Source organism: Echinops telfairi, unplaced genomic scaffold (assembly GCF_000313985.2).
Source record: "Echinops telfairi isolate 266 unplaced genomic scaffold, ASM31398v2 ScPeMD7_23;HRSCAF=83, whole genome shotgun sequence".
Classification (NCBI taxonomy): domain Eukaryota; kingdom Metazoa; phylum Chordata; class Mammalia; order Afrosoricida; family Tenrecidae; genus Echinops; species Echinops telfairi.
Window position 1 is genome coordinate 3,322,661 of NW_022103920.1, and position 18,081 is coordinate 3,340,741.

The 18,081-nt window shown below is 57.0% G+C and overlaps 1 protein-coding gene across 1 annotated transcript in view; it reads right to left on the minus strand.

The window, feature by feature from the left end:
- Positions 1-10,509: 10,509 nt before the first annotated feature.
- The window catches only part of ARHGEF5 (Rho guanine nucleotide exchange factor 5), an 18,103-nt gene continuing 10,531 nt past the window's right edge, over positions 10,510-18,081 (minus strand). Inside the window, exons 6-11 of the mRNA XM_013007551.2 lie at positions 17,445-17,609; positions 16,190-16,347; positions 15,145-15,315; positions 14,103-14,173; positions 12,677-12,781; positions 10,510-12,213 (exon numbers count right to left, since the gene is read on the minus strand). Of these exons, the coding sequence (XP_012863005.2) occupies positions 12,065-12,213; positions 12,677-12,781; positions 14,103-14,173; positions 15,145-15,315; positions 16,190-16,347; positions 17,445-17,609 (819 nt within the window). The 3' untranslated portion in view covers positions 10,510-12,064. The remainder of the gene's footprint in view (positions 12,214-12,676; positions 12,782-14,102; positions 14,174-15,144; positions 15,316-16,189; positions 16,348-17,444; positions 17,610-18,081) is intronic.

Sequence of the window (18,081 nt, forward strand, 5' to 3'; positions counted from 1 at the left end):
GGCTCTGGCCACTGCCCAGGGGGTCCCCTCACAGCGGCCCTGCAGGGTGGGCAGAGCTACCCAATGATGTCTGAGGCTGGTGGGGGTGATGGAAGCCGACTGCCTGCTGGGCACTTTCCCACTGTTCCACCAGCACTCCTTAGCCCGTGGCCCCTCTCCAAATGCCCACCCATTGTGTGGTTGATTCCGCGTCACAGTGACCCTGCAGGAACACAGGAGAACGGACTCAAGGGTTTCCAAGGCAGGAAACTTACAGACTGCCTCATCTCTTAGCCTGTGGGGCAGCTAGTGGCTTTGAACAGCTAGACCTTTATCTCATAGCCAGCCCCTGACCGCAGAGGCACTCGGGCTTTTTTTTTAGATGGATAGGTAGAGAGAAAGGGGAGGATTTCTCCCTTGGGGACTCGCCCTCTCGGAAACCCACAGAGGCAGTTCTACGCTGCCCTGCAGAGTCGCTGTGAGCCGGCATGGATTCACTGGCAGGGCGCTGGGTTAGTTGCGACTCTCTGGAGGCTTCTACAGACTGTCCATCTCCCGGGAGCAGGCAGCCTCCTCTCTCCCTCCGCGACTGCTGGGTTTGAACCTCTGACCAAGCCCTGACTCACCGCACCATCTGGGCTCCCACGGCTGTGGGTAGCTTTGACACAAAGTGACCCCACATGAAGGTTTCCAGAGTCTACTCTGTGTGGGAGCAGACAGGCTCGTTTCCTCCTGAAAGCGGCTGGTGGTCCTTGAACGGTGGGTGCATCAATAGCCAAAAGACCCGCCCAAGGCCTTCCGGGTGATTGACCCACAGTGACCCTGCAGGACAGGGCAGGGCAGGGTTGCCCCGTGGGCTATGAAGGCTGTGAGACTTGAAGAAGCACAAGGCCTTGTCTGCCCCCCATAGGGCAGCGATGTGCCAGTGACAGCCCCGTCCTGACCCGCCTGTACCCCCAGGGGGGGAAACACTGAAACACCACGGGCTGGCATTGAGAGACCAGGACTCTCCGTCAAAGCTGCTTAGAGGCACATACAGGCCCCCGGCTCCCAAGTCCCCTCCTGCCCAAGGCCTACTGCCTTCTCGCCGGCTCTTGGCCACCTGGTGCCTGTGGAGGGAAAGGTGGCCTGGGCTGTGGTGACCCACAGGGTTTCATTGGCTGTTTTTCAGCTATAGAGCACAGGGCCTTTCTTCCTCGTCTGTCTCTGTCGGGATGCTTCGCTGACCCTTGTTCTGTGTCTGAGCCACACACCGACCTCTGCTTCCAGCCTGGGTGGCTGCATGGACGTGCCATGGCCGGGACTCAAACCCTGCTCTTCTGCATCCTTACCCCGACCCACCACTATGGCCTGTACTACTGAAAGTTTCACTATTGGGTAAAGTTTTACTGTTGGGTAAACTAATGACACTCTCAATGTGTGCTGGTTACGAGTTGGGCTGCTAACTGCAAGGTCACCAGTTTGAAACTGCCAGCCGGCTCCTTCGGAGAAAGATGAGGCTTTCTACTCCCGTGAAGAGTTATGGTCTCCAAGACTCACGGGCACTTCTGCTCTGTCCTGTGGGGTTGCCGCCAAGAGGCAGCATTGACTGATGGCAGTGGGAGTGATGCCCCAAGGGGATGATGGATGATGTTCTCCAACAGCAGATGGCCCCGATGTCGCTGCACCAGGCCCATGGCTCAAGTTAATACTGTCCAGTCACTTAGGCACACATCCATACAAGTCCGTAATTCATGTACCGCAATCTGGAAAAGCCAGCGTCTATACTTGTAATTGCCACTTCTCAGAGGTATTTTAAATTTGCCACCATTGGTTAAGTGAATGACACTATCAGTAGAGTTACCGTATGCCCCAGGAGGAGATGATTTATCATGCTTTCTATCATAAGATTATAATGATGTCTCTACAGTGAACCAGAGACATAAGTCATAGATCTACGAATGGATTTTGGGCATGCACTTATGTAATTATAGCCCCAATCTAAGAACAATTAGTGTTTATGACATGTCCCTGCTTGGTATTTGCCCTCATGAAGAGATCACTGAAAATATGGGTGCTATAGCAAAGTCTGAAGAAACTAGATGGTGTTCAGTTATTAGAAAGAATAGCATCTGAGGTCTTAAAGACCTGTTATCAAACAAGCAGCTGTCTAAGAGAGGCATCAACTAAGGCCACATGGAAGAAGCACACCAGCCTGTGTGATCCGAGGTTTGTAAATAATAAAATCCAAATGTGAAAGAGGGAATGGTATCAGAGCTTAAATTGTGGACAACTGGTTTGCAGGAGGATATATTTTCAAAGTCCACACATGGATGAAATTTTCAGTGACTCCCCTCTGACCGCAGTTTAAGGATGGGAATCGTTTTGATATGAGATAGAATTGTAGTCGATTAGGTAAAACATGTATTATCTTCCCATTTGATCTCCCCTGTGACCCATCTTAAGGCTGTTCCAGGTTTGTTGGCTGTTTTACGTGAAGGGGAAATACACGCGGAGTAAGCCTCTGGTGAGCCCCTCTGACCACGAACCAGGGATGTGAGCAGTGTGTGACGCTCGCTCACCTGCAGAATGCAATGGAAAGTGGATTGCTGCAGGTGCGGTTACGTGAACCGCACCTTATCCCATTATCTCCTTTATGATCCACTTTAAATTTGCTGTGGTTTTCAGACTTTCTGCTTTCTTTTGATTGAGGTTTTCATCCTTTAATGGTTGCTAGGGTTTTTGAAAACGTGCTTTTCTGGATGTGAAATCCAGGATAGGTCAATCTATGGAGACGGTAAGTGGATTAATGGGTCCTTAGGGGTATGCCAGGGGAAGCTGGGGGTGGGAGTGGGGAGCTAATAACAAGGAGTCCAGGAAAGAAGAGTGTTCGGAAACCGATGGTGGCAGCGATGGTGCACGCTTGTCGACGTGATCCAACTATTGAATAGCATGAAGGGTGAATTATATACACCAGTATAACTGTTGGGGGGGGAAAACAAACCACACAACCCTGCCTACGAGTTGGGCGGTTAGACTGAAGGTCAGCCATTCAAGTCCTTTGGCCGCTCTGGGGGAGCAAGAGGAGGCTGTCTGCATCCATACAGATTTGCAGCCTTGGAGGACGTGTGGGGTTTGGGGTTCCGGCTTGCGCTTCCAGAGGCCGTCCACCAGGTGGCAATCTTCGCCAGGCTGCCTTGGCCAGGGTCCTGGCTGGTGGAAGGGTCCTGGTGGCTCAGCAGGTTAGTTTCAGGCTGCAGGAAGGCATCTCCCAGGGAGAAAGACCAGGCCATTAGCTCCCAGCCCAGGAAGGCGACCCCACGGCAGAGCATAGTGGCTGGAGTTCACACAGAGGCACTGCAGAAGGAAGGCCTGCCTGGCGATCTTTTGACGAAGTCAGACCCTGCAGATGTTGTGGGCGATGGGTAGCTGGCCACCTGCAGACCACTTGTGATACCTGGGCCTTCACACAGCTCCTGGGAAAATCTTTCTCTTTCAATCCCATTTTCCCACACACTCTGTGAAACTCCCCGGGAAGTGTGGGCTCTCTGTCCCAAGCATGCCTGTGTGTCTCTGTGTCCCTGCCTCTGTCCCATGCATGTGTGTGTCTCTCTGCCTCCCTGGCTCTCTGTCTCATGCACATGTGTCTCTGTGTCCCTGTATCTGTCACATGCATGCCTGTGTCTGTCTCCCTGTAATATGCTGGTGTGTCTGTGTCCTCTATTTTTATCTCTCTGGGACACTCAGGCTCTGGAGGGCAATGAGAAGATGGGGGGGGGCATGAGAAGCTGGTCAGTGAGACCACTCCCCCAGGAGAATTTGGGGAGCAGACTGGGGGGGGCGGTCAAGGTGGGGATGAAGGAGGTAGGAGGTGGGTGGGGGAGAAGAGCCACACTGTAGAACCACTTGGGTGTGTGGGCTGGTGGGAGGAGGCCAGGCTGAGTCAGGTGCCCAGCAGACCCACACCCTGGCGTCCAGCTCCTGTCTGGGTCCCTGCCCAGCACACCACGCCCTGGTGTCCAGGTCCAGGCGTGCATGCTGTGCTCTGGGTCCCCGCTGGGTGGCTTTCATTTTTGTTTCTCTTAATCTCACTGCCAGGGTCATGTGCCCTCAAGTAGCTCCCTGCCACAGCCTCGTCCCAGAGCGGACTTTCTGGAGAGCAGGTGGGCTCCCTCCTGGGACAGCACCCACCACTGCTTAGACAGTTCCCGTCTCCTTCCACTCCAAGCCTCCACCTGTGCCCCTCCCCCTTCCCTGCACTGACTCCTCCCCTCCCTCCCACCACACCCATGCCCCAAGCCTTCCTCACGCCGTTACACGGACACCACACATACTCCCACACACTCAGATACATACACCACACAACACACACATATGCAGACACCACATCTACCACACAGAAGACATGATGTGCTTGCACACACACAGGAGGGGCCTTCAAGCTAAGAAAAGAGCAACATGAAGGAGTAAGTGTGTGTGTGTGTGGGGGGGGGGGATGGAATTTTCCCATGCAATTTCTGAAGCCTCTCACATACCCATCTCATACAGAGACCATGCCACACCTCCTCAACACACACTATACACACCACACACACACTACACCACATACCCACACACCTCCCCAACATATACTATACACACTGCACACATGACACTACACCACATACCCGCACAGACCACACCTCCTTAACATACACTATTCATACCACACACACACATGTACACTACACAAAACACATCTATGCAACACCAATCACCCACAGAAACACACATTCCCACACACACACACACCTCCATGCAGACACACACATACACACAGAGATACCTACAAACATACCATGCAGATGCACACGCCCATAGATATACACGTGGACACAGAAACAGATATAACACATTACTCTCACCCATACACACATGCCCCATGCAGATACTCATACACGGAAACACACACCTGCAGATGCACTCGCAACACTCTCATACACAGGCACACTCCTGCCGGGCCAGGCTCAGTCCCTAGAGGGGCCACAGCTCTCCTTTCTGTGCTGATAAGGGGCTGGGACATGGTCCCCCAGGGGCTGATAGAATGGTCGGCTCCCCGAGCTCACGTCTGTCTTGCATTGTGCAGAGGTAATAACCTGTCTAAAGGTTTGGACCTGCCGGGAGAGCTCCCAGGAATGTGAAGGTCAGTCCCTCCCCTCCCTGTGGCCAGCTCTGCCCTTAGGCAGTGACTAATAGGCCAGGCAGCCCTACAGCAGACACCCCCTCCTCCCTCCCTCTGGCTCCACCACCCCAAGCATGACCACCTGCTGGGTGCCGCCCTTGCCCCTCTGCCTGCCGGGTGTGCAGTCTGCACTGCCCACACAGACACCGGCTCTTCCGCTTCTTGGGACAATGTCCACTCGGAGGCTACTTCTTAAAGGGGGTGGGCCACAGACACAGACTGCTTAGCATCGGGCAAGAACTCCAGGGGCTGGACTGTGCTGGGCATTGTCTCCGGAGGCCGCTTGGCTGGTAACCTTTGCACCACCTGCTCAGCTGGCAGACACCACTGCTGGGCACCACTGTGAGCTCTTGAGTCACGTCTGCAAGTGACGTGACTCTGAGGCCACTGGCCACAAAGGGATCAAGCCCGGGTATGGTGTTTACTCAGAGGACAGAAGTCCAGGCGGCAGTGGGGAGCCGGGAGAGGCTGAGAAGAGGTTTGGATTTACTCCAGAGATTAATCAGTGTGTGGGGGCTTCCTAAAGTTGTTTGTGTGGTTTTTTTGGGTGGGGGGGGATGGTGGTGGAATAAAAAGATCATAGGATTTCCCCAGGAATCAAGCCCCTATAAAGTGTGTGAGCTAGAAGCCATGGAGCCTCGTACGTTCCCCTTTAGGCCTTCAGTCTGTAAGCCCTTACAGGAGCAGACAGCCTCATCTTTCTCCCTCAGAGCAGCCAGAGTTTGAACTGCTGACCCTGCAGTGGGCAGTCCAACGCTTACTAGACAGCACCCCAAGGCTGCATGAGTGCGGATCAAAATCAAACACACTGCCCCTGAGTCGATTCCCAGGCATAGTGACCCTAGAGGACAGGGTGGAACTGTCTCTGTGGGGTTCTGAGACTGTTAACTCTTTGTTGTCGTTGAATTAAAAGAAAAGCATATTACCTAAAAATCTGCTTATTTCATACCCAAAGCCCAGATTTCTGATACAGACTCTCCAGTCATTTGACACACACACGAAACCCGGACAATCCATACACGGTTCCAGCAACAGGCTGTGCAATCTTGATGGGAGTAGACAGCCTCCTCTTTCTCCCACCAAGCAGCTGGTGGTTTTGAGCTGCTGACCTTGTGGTTAGCAGCCCCACTCGTAACCACTGCACCGCAGGGCTCCTTTGAGCTAGGACAGGAGGGTCACCTATTTAGACCCAAGAACTCGAGACAACTTCTATCCTAAAGGCTACAGGGGAACAAAATGCATGCTTTCTCATACCTGGGGGAGAAAAAACGAGGGATGTGTTACTGCTGAAGTGCACCCCCATGGGCATGGGTCGTCAACCCTACATGTGAGGGACACCCTGGATCCCTGCTGACCAGACGAGATCCACATTTGTGCCCAGAGAGAGGGGATCAGACAGGGTGGCAGTTACATAGTTTCCTGTCAACTTGATGAAAAAGTGTAGGGATGGAGTCTTGCCTGTCAATCAGGCCACAGCTTGATGATGCCTCCTTGTGGGCGTGGCCTTCTCCTGAGGATTCTGGGAACTTTCTCTCTCTCTCTGTTTCACTTTCCTGTTCTTGAGACATTCGGAGAGCTGGAGGAGCTGCGGGGAGACCCGGGCCAGTGCTAAGATGCTTCCACCACCCACCAGCCTGTGATCTTCCTGCATGCAGCATCGTTCCATAGCTGCGTGAGTCTGAGGAGTAATTCACAGACTAGTATCGGACATACGGGCTAATACAGGACTTATAGACTTGCTATGGCCTGGGCTGGGGCATTTTCTCAATATACAATTAGTCCTTGATATAAAGCTCTTTCGGACACCTACGTGAGCGTCAATGAATCTGCTTCTCTCGCCGACCCAGATGAACACAGACAACGCAGTCAGGAGCAGGCAGTATCAGCAGTGCTAGATGACAGGGACATGACGCTGAAGATGGTCAAGCACGGTCGCAGCAGCACGCCGACGGGAGCTGCCAGAGGAGGAGACAATGCCCACAGGTGTCGAGCGGGTCTTGGCGGAGACGGACGGACGGACGGGAGAAGGAAGTTCACTCCTGTGAAACGATGGGCTTGCAAAGGCATCGCGCCACTTGCTCGTAAGGCACCGTGGATGGCCGGGAGAGGACTGGGAATTCCAGAACACGGCTTTGTGCTCCTCCGGAACCTGCGTCCCGACCCAGAGCCCGTCATCGGAGCAGAGCAAGGGACTACTTAAAAACAAACAGACCTCACTGTCATTGGGCGGATTTTGACTCAGGGTGACCCTGCAGAGCAGGTTGAACTGCCCCCGTGGGTTTGAGACTGTGCCTCCTTATGGGAGTAGACAGCCTCCTCTTTCTCCTGCAGAGTGGCTGGTGGTCTCAAACTGCTGACCTTGTGGTTAGCAGCCCAACGAGTGACCACTGTGCCATCAAGGCTGCTTAAGGGGATGCAACATGGTTTAAAGTCAGGAGCGGTGCGTCGGGGCTGCATCCTGACACCGCCCTCATTGAATCTACGTGCTGGGCAAATGACTCCAGAAACCGGACTCGAGGCAGGAGCAAGTGGCATCAGCATCGGAAGAGGGCTGGTCCACCACCTCACGTACGCACAAGAAGATCACACACACACACACACACACACACACACACACACATGGCCGCGGAAAAATCAAAGATGACAGCCCAGCGTGGGGATTACAACTCAACACTGAGTCAACAAAAGCCCTCACAACTGCACCCATATGCCACAGCCTGAAAAATGGAGAAAATGCTTACGTTCCCAAGGGTTGCATTTTACTCGGACCCACAATGGGTTTCCATGGCAACAACAGCCAGACGATCAAATGGAGTATTGCATCAGGCACACCTGCTGCAAAAGTCGTCTTCAATGTCTCCATTGGGTTCAAGAGCAAAGGCGTCACTTTGGCACCTCCCGTGTTCCTGGTGCCGGCCACGGTATTTTCAATGGCTTCCTATTCGTGCACACGCCAGGCAATGCATCAGGGAGACTGGAGGAGAGGTGATGCCTTTCTCTGACGACGGTGCGGGTGGAGAACGTGGGCTACCCCGTGGACTGCCAGAACGTCCAGCACTATCTGTCTTAGAAGAAGTCAGAAGCCCCCTTAGAACTGACGATAGGGGGGCTTCATCTCAAGTACTCTGGACCAGTTATCAGGAGGAACCCGTCTTTAGAGAAGGGCATGTTTGGTGAAGTAGAGGGTCATCATAAAGGAGGAAGACCCCCGTGAGATGGACGGATTCCGTGGCTGCAACAATGGACTCAAACACAGGAATGACTGTGAAGGTCACTTCCTTCTGCTGTACCAAGGTCCCTCTGGGTCAAAGCTGGTGCAACAGCACCCAACGACCAGCATCTCCGTGGTGCGCAGCCTCCGAGCGCGCGAGGTGGATAAGCGCTGGGTCTGGAACACTACGGCCACCAGCCAGTCTGTGCAGGAAACGGAGGCAGTTGGCATGCTGATTGCGTTAGGTGCCTCTGAACCACAGATAGTTTAGCAGCACCAGCCCGCGAAGGAGTATTACAAACTCAAACCAAACCCACTGTCAGTCAGTCCGTCCCGAGTCCTAGCAGTCCTTTACGCCCGTCTTAATCACGGAGGCTGTCATTAGGGGCCATCGAGTTGATTCCGACTCACGGCCACCCCACAGACAGCAGAATGGAGCACCTCACGGTCCCTCACCATCCTCACGACTGCTCTCACGTTGCATGGCTGCCCCGCGTTGCAGCCACCGTGTCACTGCATCTCGCCAAGGGCCTTCCTCTTCTGTCCCGATACTCCACTTTGCCGGCATGACGTCCTTTTCCAGGGCCTGGTACCCTCTCGACAACCTGTCCAAAGTTTGTGGTATGAAGTCTCACCATGCTCATTGCCAAGAATCTTTATGGCCATACTTCATCCAAGATTTATCTATTTGTTCTCTGGGTAGTCCGTGGTACTTTCAATATTCACTCCTGGCACCACAATTCAAAAGCATTGTGGTCTTCCTTATTCAGTGTCCAACTTTCACATGCCTAAGAGAAGGAGATGGACAATACCAGGGTTGGGTCAGGTACACCTTCATCCTCAGAGTAACACCCTTCCTTTTACAGAGGCCTTGTGCAGAAGACACACACACACAAGCAATTAGATGCTCTTGTCACAGCATTCCAGTTTGCCATCCGACGAAGTTGATAGGCTTAGCCTCAACCCTTGCAGGAAACTGCACCATAGTTCCACGTTGAGTTCTCGTAAGAGCAGCGTGAGCGGGAGACGGTCATGGGCTGACCCGTGGTTGTCCAGTTTGACAGACAGCCTGGTTCCTGTTGTGTGGGCCCTGGTGGCATAGCACTTATGCATTGGGAAGTGATCCGAAAGGCCAGCATTTCGAAACCACCAGCTTCTACACAGGAGAAGGAGGAGGCTTTCTACTCCCCTAAAGAGTTAGTCTCCGAAATCCAGGGGCAATTCTACCCTGTCTCAGGGTCGCGGTGAGTTGGAATCAACTGGATGACATTGCGTTTGGTGTTGGAGAATAAAACCCTAGACCAGCCTGTCCCAGGTCTTCTGGGCTTTTGTGCTTTCTCCACCTTCACCCCCACTCCACCTTCACGCCGGTAAAGCGTGACCGTCTCAGAAACACCCAGGGCGGCTCCGTCCTTGGGTGAGAATCAAAACCAAACCCACTGTCACTGAGTCAATTCCCAGCAGAGCGACCCCTGGAGGACAGGGAAGGACTGTCCCTGTGGGTTTCTGAGACTGCTCACGCTTCACGTCCTGTGGGGGATGAGAGTCGGTATTGACTGGATGACAGTGAGGGACGGAGAGTTGCGTGAGGGCCAGGGGACCGCATTCAGATGGACCCTCTGCTGGCAAAGGCCCCGTGAGGAGAGAATGCTAAGGCGTACATGACCGGGAAACAGTCTCTGGCGAGCAGGGAGGAACTTGGCCTTCTTGCACTGAGTCGTGATCCACACGAGGGTCTTCTGTCCTCGGCAAGGGCTTCGGGTCCTCCTGGCTTTCAGGAACCAGGTGGTGTCCGGTGCACCCCCAGGGTTCACAAGTCGTCTTTCAATCCCGATGCTGCGTTCTTCTCCACCTCGCCCGGCTGCTCGGACGGACTCATCCACCCAGGAATCTGTGCTCTGACATCTGCCTCTTTTTCTAAACACACTCATGTCCAGCCTCCTCCAGCTGTACACGGGACAAGGAAATGCCACGTCCTCATTTCCCAAGGACGAGGCCCAGGAGGCGAGGGTCAGGCTTGCCCCCTCCCTCCTGTACCCTGACGCCAACCGTCCCTCCCACTACACCTGACTTCTCTGCTGGGTTCAGTCTCTACGGGAATGGCCACGCAGGACTCACGGGCAGTTCTCATGCGCACGGCGTTTATTCGGGCGAGTTAACAGGTTACAAGTCAGGATCGAACAACAATAAGCACAGAGCTTCTGTCTGCGGCATCTCTTCTCCGCCGCGCTGGCAGCCACATCTCTCTGTGGGACCCTGCCTCTTGGAAGCACAGTCCTCCGCCTCCCCCTTGCTCAAGCCAGTGTCCCAAAGCCCCCTTTCCAAAGGACAGATGTCCAAAGGGAGGCCTGTTCTGAGAGGCAGTCTGCCGCCCAAAGGTCATGGGCCTTACTACTCCTGCCACTGCCCCGCCCCACAGCCCCCATGCTGTGGCCTCCAGGGCCACCACCATGTCCATCCAGCACTCAGGACTCTCAGACTCCTGGCCCTTCTCTCCTGATGGCTGTGGCAGCCTCTGTCCCCGCTTCTCTGATGGCTCATTTGATGCCCAGTGGAATGACCCAGTGGCCCAGTTGGCCCAGTTCTCTGCAGCTCATTTGTGTGACTGGGTGGGAGTTACCACACTCTGGACAAAAGTGCCACATCCAGGAACCCCCTCCCCTGCAGCGGGCATCCAGGGACATGCCCTCGCCCAGAGCCATGGAACACTGGGTACCCGGGTGACAGCTGAAGCTTGCTGTCAACCCAAGGGTGGGAAGTTCAAGCCTTCTCACAGGCACTTTAGTGAGCTACATCAGCAACCCCAGTCCCCGGGACCCTCAGGGAGTGCAGCGATTGACAGACACCCAAGGGGACAGCAGGTGTGGGAGTCTTTCTGACCACCAGGGCAGTTTCTAATGCAGGTTGGTGGGAGCCCACGGCTGGGCGGTGAGGAGGGCCTAGAGCCTGTCCCTACGGCGAGGCTGCCCTTGGAGCTCAGTGGGGCCTTGGTGGTCGCCTGGGCTCAGCCTGGAGAGAAAAGACCCACAGGCCCTGAGGCCACAGTGCAGGGAGATGCTGCTCCAATGCTCAGGATTCAAAGCCAGACCTCCAGAGCCCGGAGCTCAGAGGGCCCAGGGGCTGCTCCCACTCAGGGCTGTGGGGTCAGAAGGAAGCACACACAGAAGTGCCATATTTCTTAGGACAAGGCAACCCTGTACCCCCGCTAAGAGCTCCAACCACACACAGACTATTACAGATGCCCTCACCTCTCAGCTTGAGGTCAGACCACATCCCACACACAGCTATCCCCACGCTTTGGGGAAGACACCGTCCCTTCAGTACAGCGAGGACAGTAGAGGAGCCCTTCCTCAGTTCAGCACCCCTCCCCAGTCCATTTCCTGCCATAAGGGGTCCCGGAGTCCCATGTAAAGTTCCCAGCACTGGGCACAGAGAGGCAGGTGGGGTACAGGCACAGAGTAGCAAGACCTGGCAGGATGGAACCCGGCAAAGAGAGGAGGTGGCCTGGCAGCCTGGGTCTGGGCACTGACCACCCCAGGCATGCCGGCACACTAGGTGTGGCAGGGTCTGGCAGGCGAGGTACGGGCACAGAGAGGTGGCAGGCTGGTGGGCTGGTTGGGCCAGGAGAGGCAGGCCTGGTACGCTGGATCTGGGCACTGACTGCCACATTAGGTCTACTCCACCAGCTGCAGCCGGGCAATCTTGACTCGATGTGCTTCCTGCAGGTTCCGGGCTCGGACCTCGGGGCTCCGGATGAAGTCAACCTGCTTCAGTGGGAACCAGCCCCGCTCCCCGTCTGACAGCCGGACACCCTCCAGCCAGCCTGTGGGTGAAGAGCGGAGTAGCAGGGTGAGGCCACCTGGGTCTCTGAAACCCAAGGTGTGTGTATGGGGGTGGGGTGGGGTCCAACGTCCAACCTCTGAGCAAGGCCTTTGGGGCTAGCCACGTCCATCCACACCTCCCATCTTTCCTGCTTGTACTGCCTTGCCGGGCCCTCCCCAGTGTTCTGCCCACACCACTGGACCTGGTCCTCTCCACTGCCCATGCCTGGTCCGCCCTCACAGAGCCTACTGCACCCTCATGCCTGCTGTCACCCCAGCCCTTCTATCTGTGCTCTCTACCACCCTACCCGCCCCCGGGGCCCAGCCCTGCCCCTGAGTCCCTCACTATCACTGCCCTGTCCCCACTTGCCCCCCTGAGCCATCACTGCCCCTGTCCTTTCCTGCCTGAGACTGGCCCTGCCTGTGCCCTCAAACCGTCACTGTTCCTGTCCCGTGCCCCCTCACCATCACTGCTCTGCTGCGTCACCATCACCACGTCGGCCTTCTCCAGCGCCAGCTCATCGTTCTCCCGGGCCTTGTAGGTGCGCAGACACTGCACCTGGGGGGAGTCTGGGGGAGAGGATGGCGCAGGTTGGGAGTGGCTGGGGCTCGGGTGGGAGACTTGTGAGCAATGAGCAGCATTTGGGAAATCTCCCCTCCCCTGGACGTGAACGGTCCAGCATTGCCATAGGCTCAGTGTAGGAGTTTCCTGGGCAGGCTGCCCTCTGAGCCCATGTCCAGTGCTGCTGACGTGACGCTGGCTCCCCACACGGCTGGACTGTCGGGCACAAGTCGCCTGGCCCAGTGCCTATCCCCTGGGGCCAGTCAGCCCTGCCCTGCCTGGGCCTGGTGCTCCTGGCTCCTCCTCAGCAGGGAGCCTGCACCAGCAGCTGCAGCTCGGGAACCCTGGGCCACCTCCTTCCCACTGCAGCCCTGGGCTGGCTCCCTAGGAAATCCCCTCATTAGCAACTTGTCCATCTGCCGCCCACGGGCAGCTTGAAAGGGAAGGATGCCATCCGTCCATCCTCACCCTCGGGAATCTTTATGAACTCAGCCCAAGGCTGGGTCAGTGTCCCCTGGAGCACTGCCCCGAGACCTCCAGGCTGAAGGCTGTGGCTGGGAGATACCTTCTGGGGAGCACACAGGCCCAGGCACAGTCGCTGCCCTGCATGCCTGCGGCCTGGGACCTAACGGTCTCCTGCCCAGGAGGGAGCTAGGGCACTTCCTGTGCCCCTGGTAGTTGTTGCCGTTGGGTGCCGCTGAGCCGGCCCTGGCCCATAGCGCTCTTCGTGGGCCGCCCTCACCACCATCCTTCTGTTTGAGCCCATGGTAGCCGCTGGGTCAGTCCGTCTCGTCGAAGGTCCTCCTCCTTGTCTCTGTCCCTTTATTTGACAAAGCACGTTGACCTTCTCCAGGGACCGGTGTCTCCTGACAACACGTCCGAAGCACGGGAGACCAGGGCGCACCATCCTGGCCTCTGGAGAGCACGCTGGCTGCACTTCTCCCCAGACAGAGGTCAGTCCCGTCTGTCAGCCTGCGGGGCTTTCAGTGGCCTTTGCCAACCCCGGCGGTCAAAGGCCTCTTCTCTTCCTGTGCCAACAACTCGGGCACAGGAAGATCAGAACCCCAGCCGCCTGACCCCTGGCCAGGGGCAAGTGTCTTGGTTGTCACAGTTATGGGGTTGGATAGCCTGGCCGTTCTACGTCACCGGGAGGGTTTGAACCCCAACCTTCTGCCAAGACCAGGCAGAAGCGCGGCCAACCTCAGGGGCCTCGGTTCAAGGACCCGTGAGGAGGCAGTCAGCAGAGCAGGGTGGCATGGCCATGGAGACGGAGATGGGAACCCTGTGAGTGCCAGGACCTGTGTGGAGCCGGCCCGGTCCCTCACTCACCGTGACACTCCAGCAGGTCCAGCTCCTCTCGCGGCGAGGCCAGGGCCGAGATCCACCGCAGCTTCTCACTCCTGGAACACAAGAGTCCAGTGAGACAGGGCCGGGCCCGTGTCCAGGCCAGGGACGTGGGGCTTGCTCAGAAGGGTGACAAGGCTGAGCTCTGGTCATCTGCTGTTTGGAGAGAACGACCCAGCCCTGACTTTGCTGCTTGTATATTTTAAAGAAAACTATGATTCCATGGCTCAGATGAGCACTGCCATCCACTTCCACATCCGTAGAGGAGTGGGCAGGGCATGCAGAGGGAATACACGGACACCGCTGATCAGGTTAAAAGTGGCGTCCCCCGTAGGTGACTGGAAGAAGAGACTGGAGAACCAGCTCTGACCCCAAGGACCCCCAGTGGGGTCACCAGCCCTAGTGTTGGGCTGCAGCTAAAACATGCCGATCCCTTCACCCCTTGAGCTCTGGGTGGCTGTGAGTCTCCGCTTCTCTCTCCCAGGCTCCTGCTGGCCACTCTGCACACTGACCCCATGTGGAAGGACGGCCGGTTGTCAGGGACCCACAGGCAGAGCTCACCCCCGGTGGGGGAGTGGGTGGGGTACAAGGCTCGCGTCTATACTTAGACACCCCCGAGGCACTGGAACGGGTGCTCAGCGCCCACTGCCATCTGGATTAGATCTGGGACCCAGCTACACACAGTGACATCTCAGGGTAACCTGGCAATCATCCTGTGTGTGTGAGCATCTGCTCCCCACACACCCTGTAGATGCCTCTCACCCCACCTCAGCCCTACACCTACAGGGCACCAGCTCCAGCAGCCCCGCCAAATCCTCACCGGGAAGCAGCCATGCCAGGTCTTAACTCTGGTCTCTCTATGGTGACTCCCTGGGGTGCACTGGCCATGCCTCGTCTTGGGGTTGATCCTTTCCGTGGGGGCCTCATCTTGGGGCTGGAGTGTCCAGTGCCCTGGGCCCAGAATCTGGCCTCTGCCAGGCTCCCCACCCACCCCAGTGCCCATGCTCCACCCAGCGTCCCCTCTCACTGGGTCTCGGTGCTGAAGAGGAACTCGGCCTGGGGGCCCTGGGCACCCTGTGAGCCATGGCGCAGGAAGAGCCGGAAGAGATTCTTGTGTGCACCGTGCAGCTTCATTTCACACTTCTCCCCTCGGACCTCGGAGAAGGGCGCATGATCGAATACCAGGAACCGGCCGCCCCTGCAAGGACAGGTGCTCTCATCAGCCCTGGACCCCGAGCCCACCCCACACCTCTGCACCCACAGTGCCTGTGCACTCGGTCCCCACGTGAGCCGAGGGAGGGGCACCCACAGGGCCAGGAGCTCAGGCCATAGCAGCCCCATGGTCTCTCCAAGGTGCCCCGGTGGTGCTGACCATGGAGTTAGCAGTTCTAGCCCACCCAGAGAAGGGTCTGGTGATCTGAGTTCGAGTCCAGATCCTGCCCTCATCTGCTTTAGAGCTGAGGGCCAGAGCCTGGAGTGGTGCCAGCCTTGCCTTTTCTGCACTCCGCGGCCCTGGCCCCACAAACGGGAGGCCAGGGACTGGGTATGCATACTCCCTTTTCTGGGTCCATCTCGGCCACACGCACGAGAGTTCAAACTCTGTCCCCATGTGAATACGTGCTTCACAGTGACACAGCTTTCTGTGTCCTGGGCAGCCCTCATCAGGCAGGCCTCGCGACATGCATGGGGTCTGCTTGACCCTGGGTCTCACCACTCAGGGACACATGTACACACGTGCATCTGATGGACCTGGGTCTCACCACATGGGGACACATGCCTCCTGGGATCTGGCTGATCCTCGACCTCACCACAGTGGAACACATGTGCATGGGGGACTAGCACCAACCTGACAGCATCTCTAAGGGCTGCCTGAGAGGCCAGGCTGGTGGCCTGAGCCAGCCCTGGGCCCTGGTGACTATCTGAGCTGAGGTACAGGAATCTGAGGCGTCTGGGCCTAAAACACGGAATCCATGCTCCGAGGGGGACCACCTTTCTCATTGGGCTTCCTATATCTGGGGCCCTGGCCTCTGCACCCTTCGCCCCACCCACCCCCAGTCCCCCGCATCACTGACTCTCGAGGCCTGGACAGCAGTAGGCAGTCATTGAAGAGGTGCAGGTGGATGGGTCGCGTGTTCAGCTTCCTCCGTGGCCCTGGGGTCATGCCAAAGTCGAGGGCTGTCAGCTCCCCACTCTTCACCAGCCAACGGGACTGGGAGATCAGAGGGAAGATCTGGGGGCGGGGAGAGGTAGGAAGGGTTACAGAGGGGCCCATGCTGGCCACCTCCTCATCCACCCCTCCCGCTCAGGAGGCCCTCTTCCCCACTGTCCTCTATGTGTGAGGGCCACCGGCCAGGCAAACGGGGTGGCCCTGTGGTGCATCCTGGGACAGGGGCCATGTGGGGTCAGGGGCATGGGTGAGAGGGGAGCATGTGACCTGTGTCTTCGGAGCTAAGTGGATGAACATTGTGGACCCCCAGGTGCGTGAGCACAAGGAGCGGGTTCTGGGGAGCTGCGTTCGGGCTTCGCTCTTTGCTCTGAGCAGGACCTGGAGCAGGGAGACCAGTCTGGCTCCCTGCTGGGCTCCGTGTTCGGTTGTGCTTTGCTTGGGACAGTGACTTGAACAAAATGGTGCATGGCACCAAGGGGGGTAGGGTCCTTCATCTCTTCCCACCCATAGCCACAGCCCTGGGGTTGCCCTGTCCTTTCTCACAGGGCCTCCCCAGCTTCCTGATGACCACGCTGACCAGCACTGGCCTGAGGTTTGCTAGGGGCTCGGACAGTTACCCAGCCCTTTGCCATCCTTTCTGCAGTCAGTAGAGCTCCCTGGAGGCAGGAGTGGGCATATGGGTGGGTGATCCAGAGGCAGACAAAGGAGCCCTGCTGCTGCACTGGGGCAAGCGAGCACTGGGCTGCTAACCACAAGGCTGGTGGTTCTAAGCCACCAGCTGCTCCAGGAAACAGAGGTGAGGCTGTCTGCTCCTGTGCAGATGTCCAGCCTCCTCGGAAACCCTGTGGAGCAGGTCTAGTCTAGTCTGCCCTCTAGGGTCCCTGTGATGTTGAAGTGCCCCAACAGCAGCGGCTCTGGGATGGAGGTTGACACCGCTGCTAGTGACAGCAAGTGTGTGCTGACCAGTGATAGCGGAACACAAGGTGCTCACGGCATGGGATGAATCCCAGGAGGCAGTGACCTCAGGATGGGGTGAGTCCTGGGAGGTGTGTTCACAGGATGGGGGGTGATCTCAGGAGGGGGTGAGTCCCCAGAAGGTATGGTGTCAGGATGGGGGTGGTTCAGGGATGGGGTGATCACGGGGCGGCCTGTGCACTCACTCTGCACTCAAAGGCGATTCTCTGGCTGAGGTAGATGAGCTCTTCCGTCCTGCGCATCCTCTGTGCGTTACTGTTACAGTCCCGGATCAGCTGGAGGTGGGGGGCGGGGATCAGAGCAGGCTCGTGAGGGAAATGAGGTGCAACAGCCCACCCCACTCCACCAGCCTGGGATAGTGTGGACAAGGCTTAGGGCAACTCTAGGCTCAGCAGAACTTCATGGAACATTCTGGGCAGAATGGAAATGAGACATGATGGGGATCTGCATTATGGGGCCATTGGGCCTGGGGGGTGTTGGGGGCTGCATCATCTTGGAGGTGTGGTGGATGTTGAAAGACTGTGGGTGTCATGTTGGAGCTTTGGTTGATGCTGGGTGGGGCTGTGGGTGTCATGTTGGAGGTGTGGTGGAAGCTGGGGGGCTGTGGGTGTCACATTGGAGGTGTGGTGGAAGCTGGGGGGCTGTGGGTATCATATTGGAGGTGTGGTGGATGTTGGGGGTCTGTGGGTGTCATGTTGGAGGTGTGGTGGAAGCTGGGGGGCTGTGGGTGTCATGTTGGAGGTGTGGTGGAAGCTGGGGGGCTGTGGGTGTCATGTTGGAGGTGTGGTGGAAGCTGGGGGTCTGTGGGTGTCATGTTGGAGG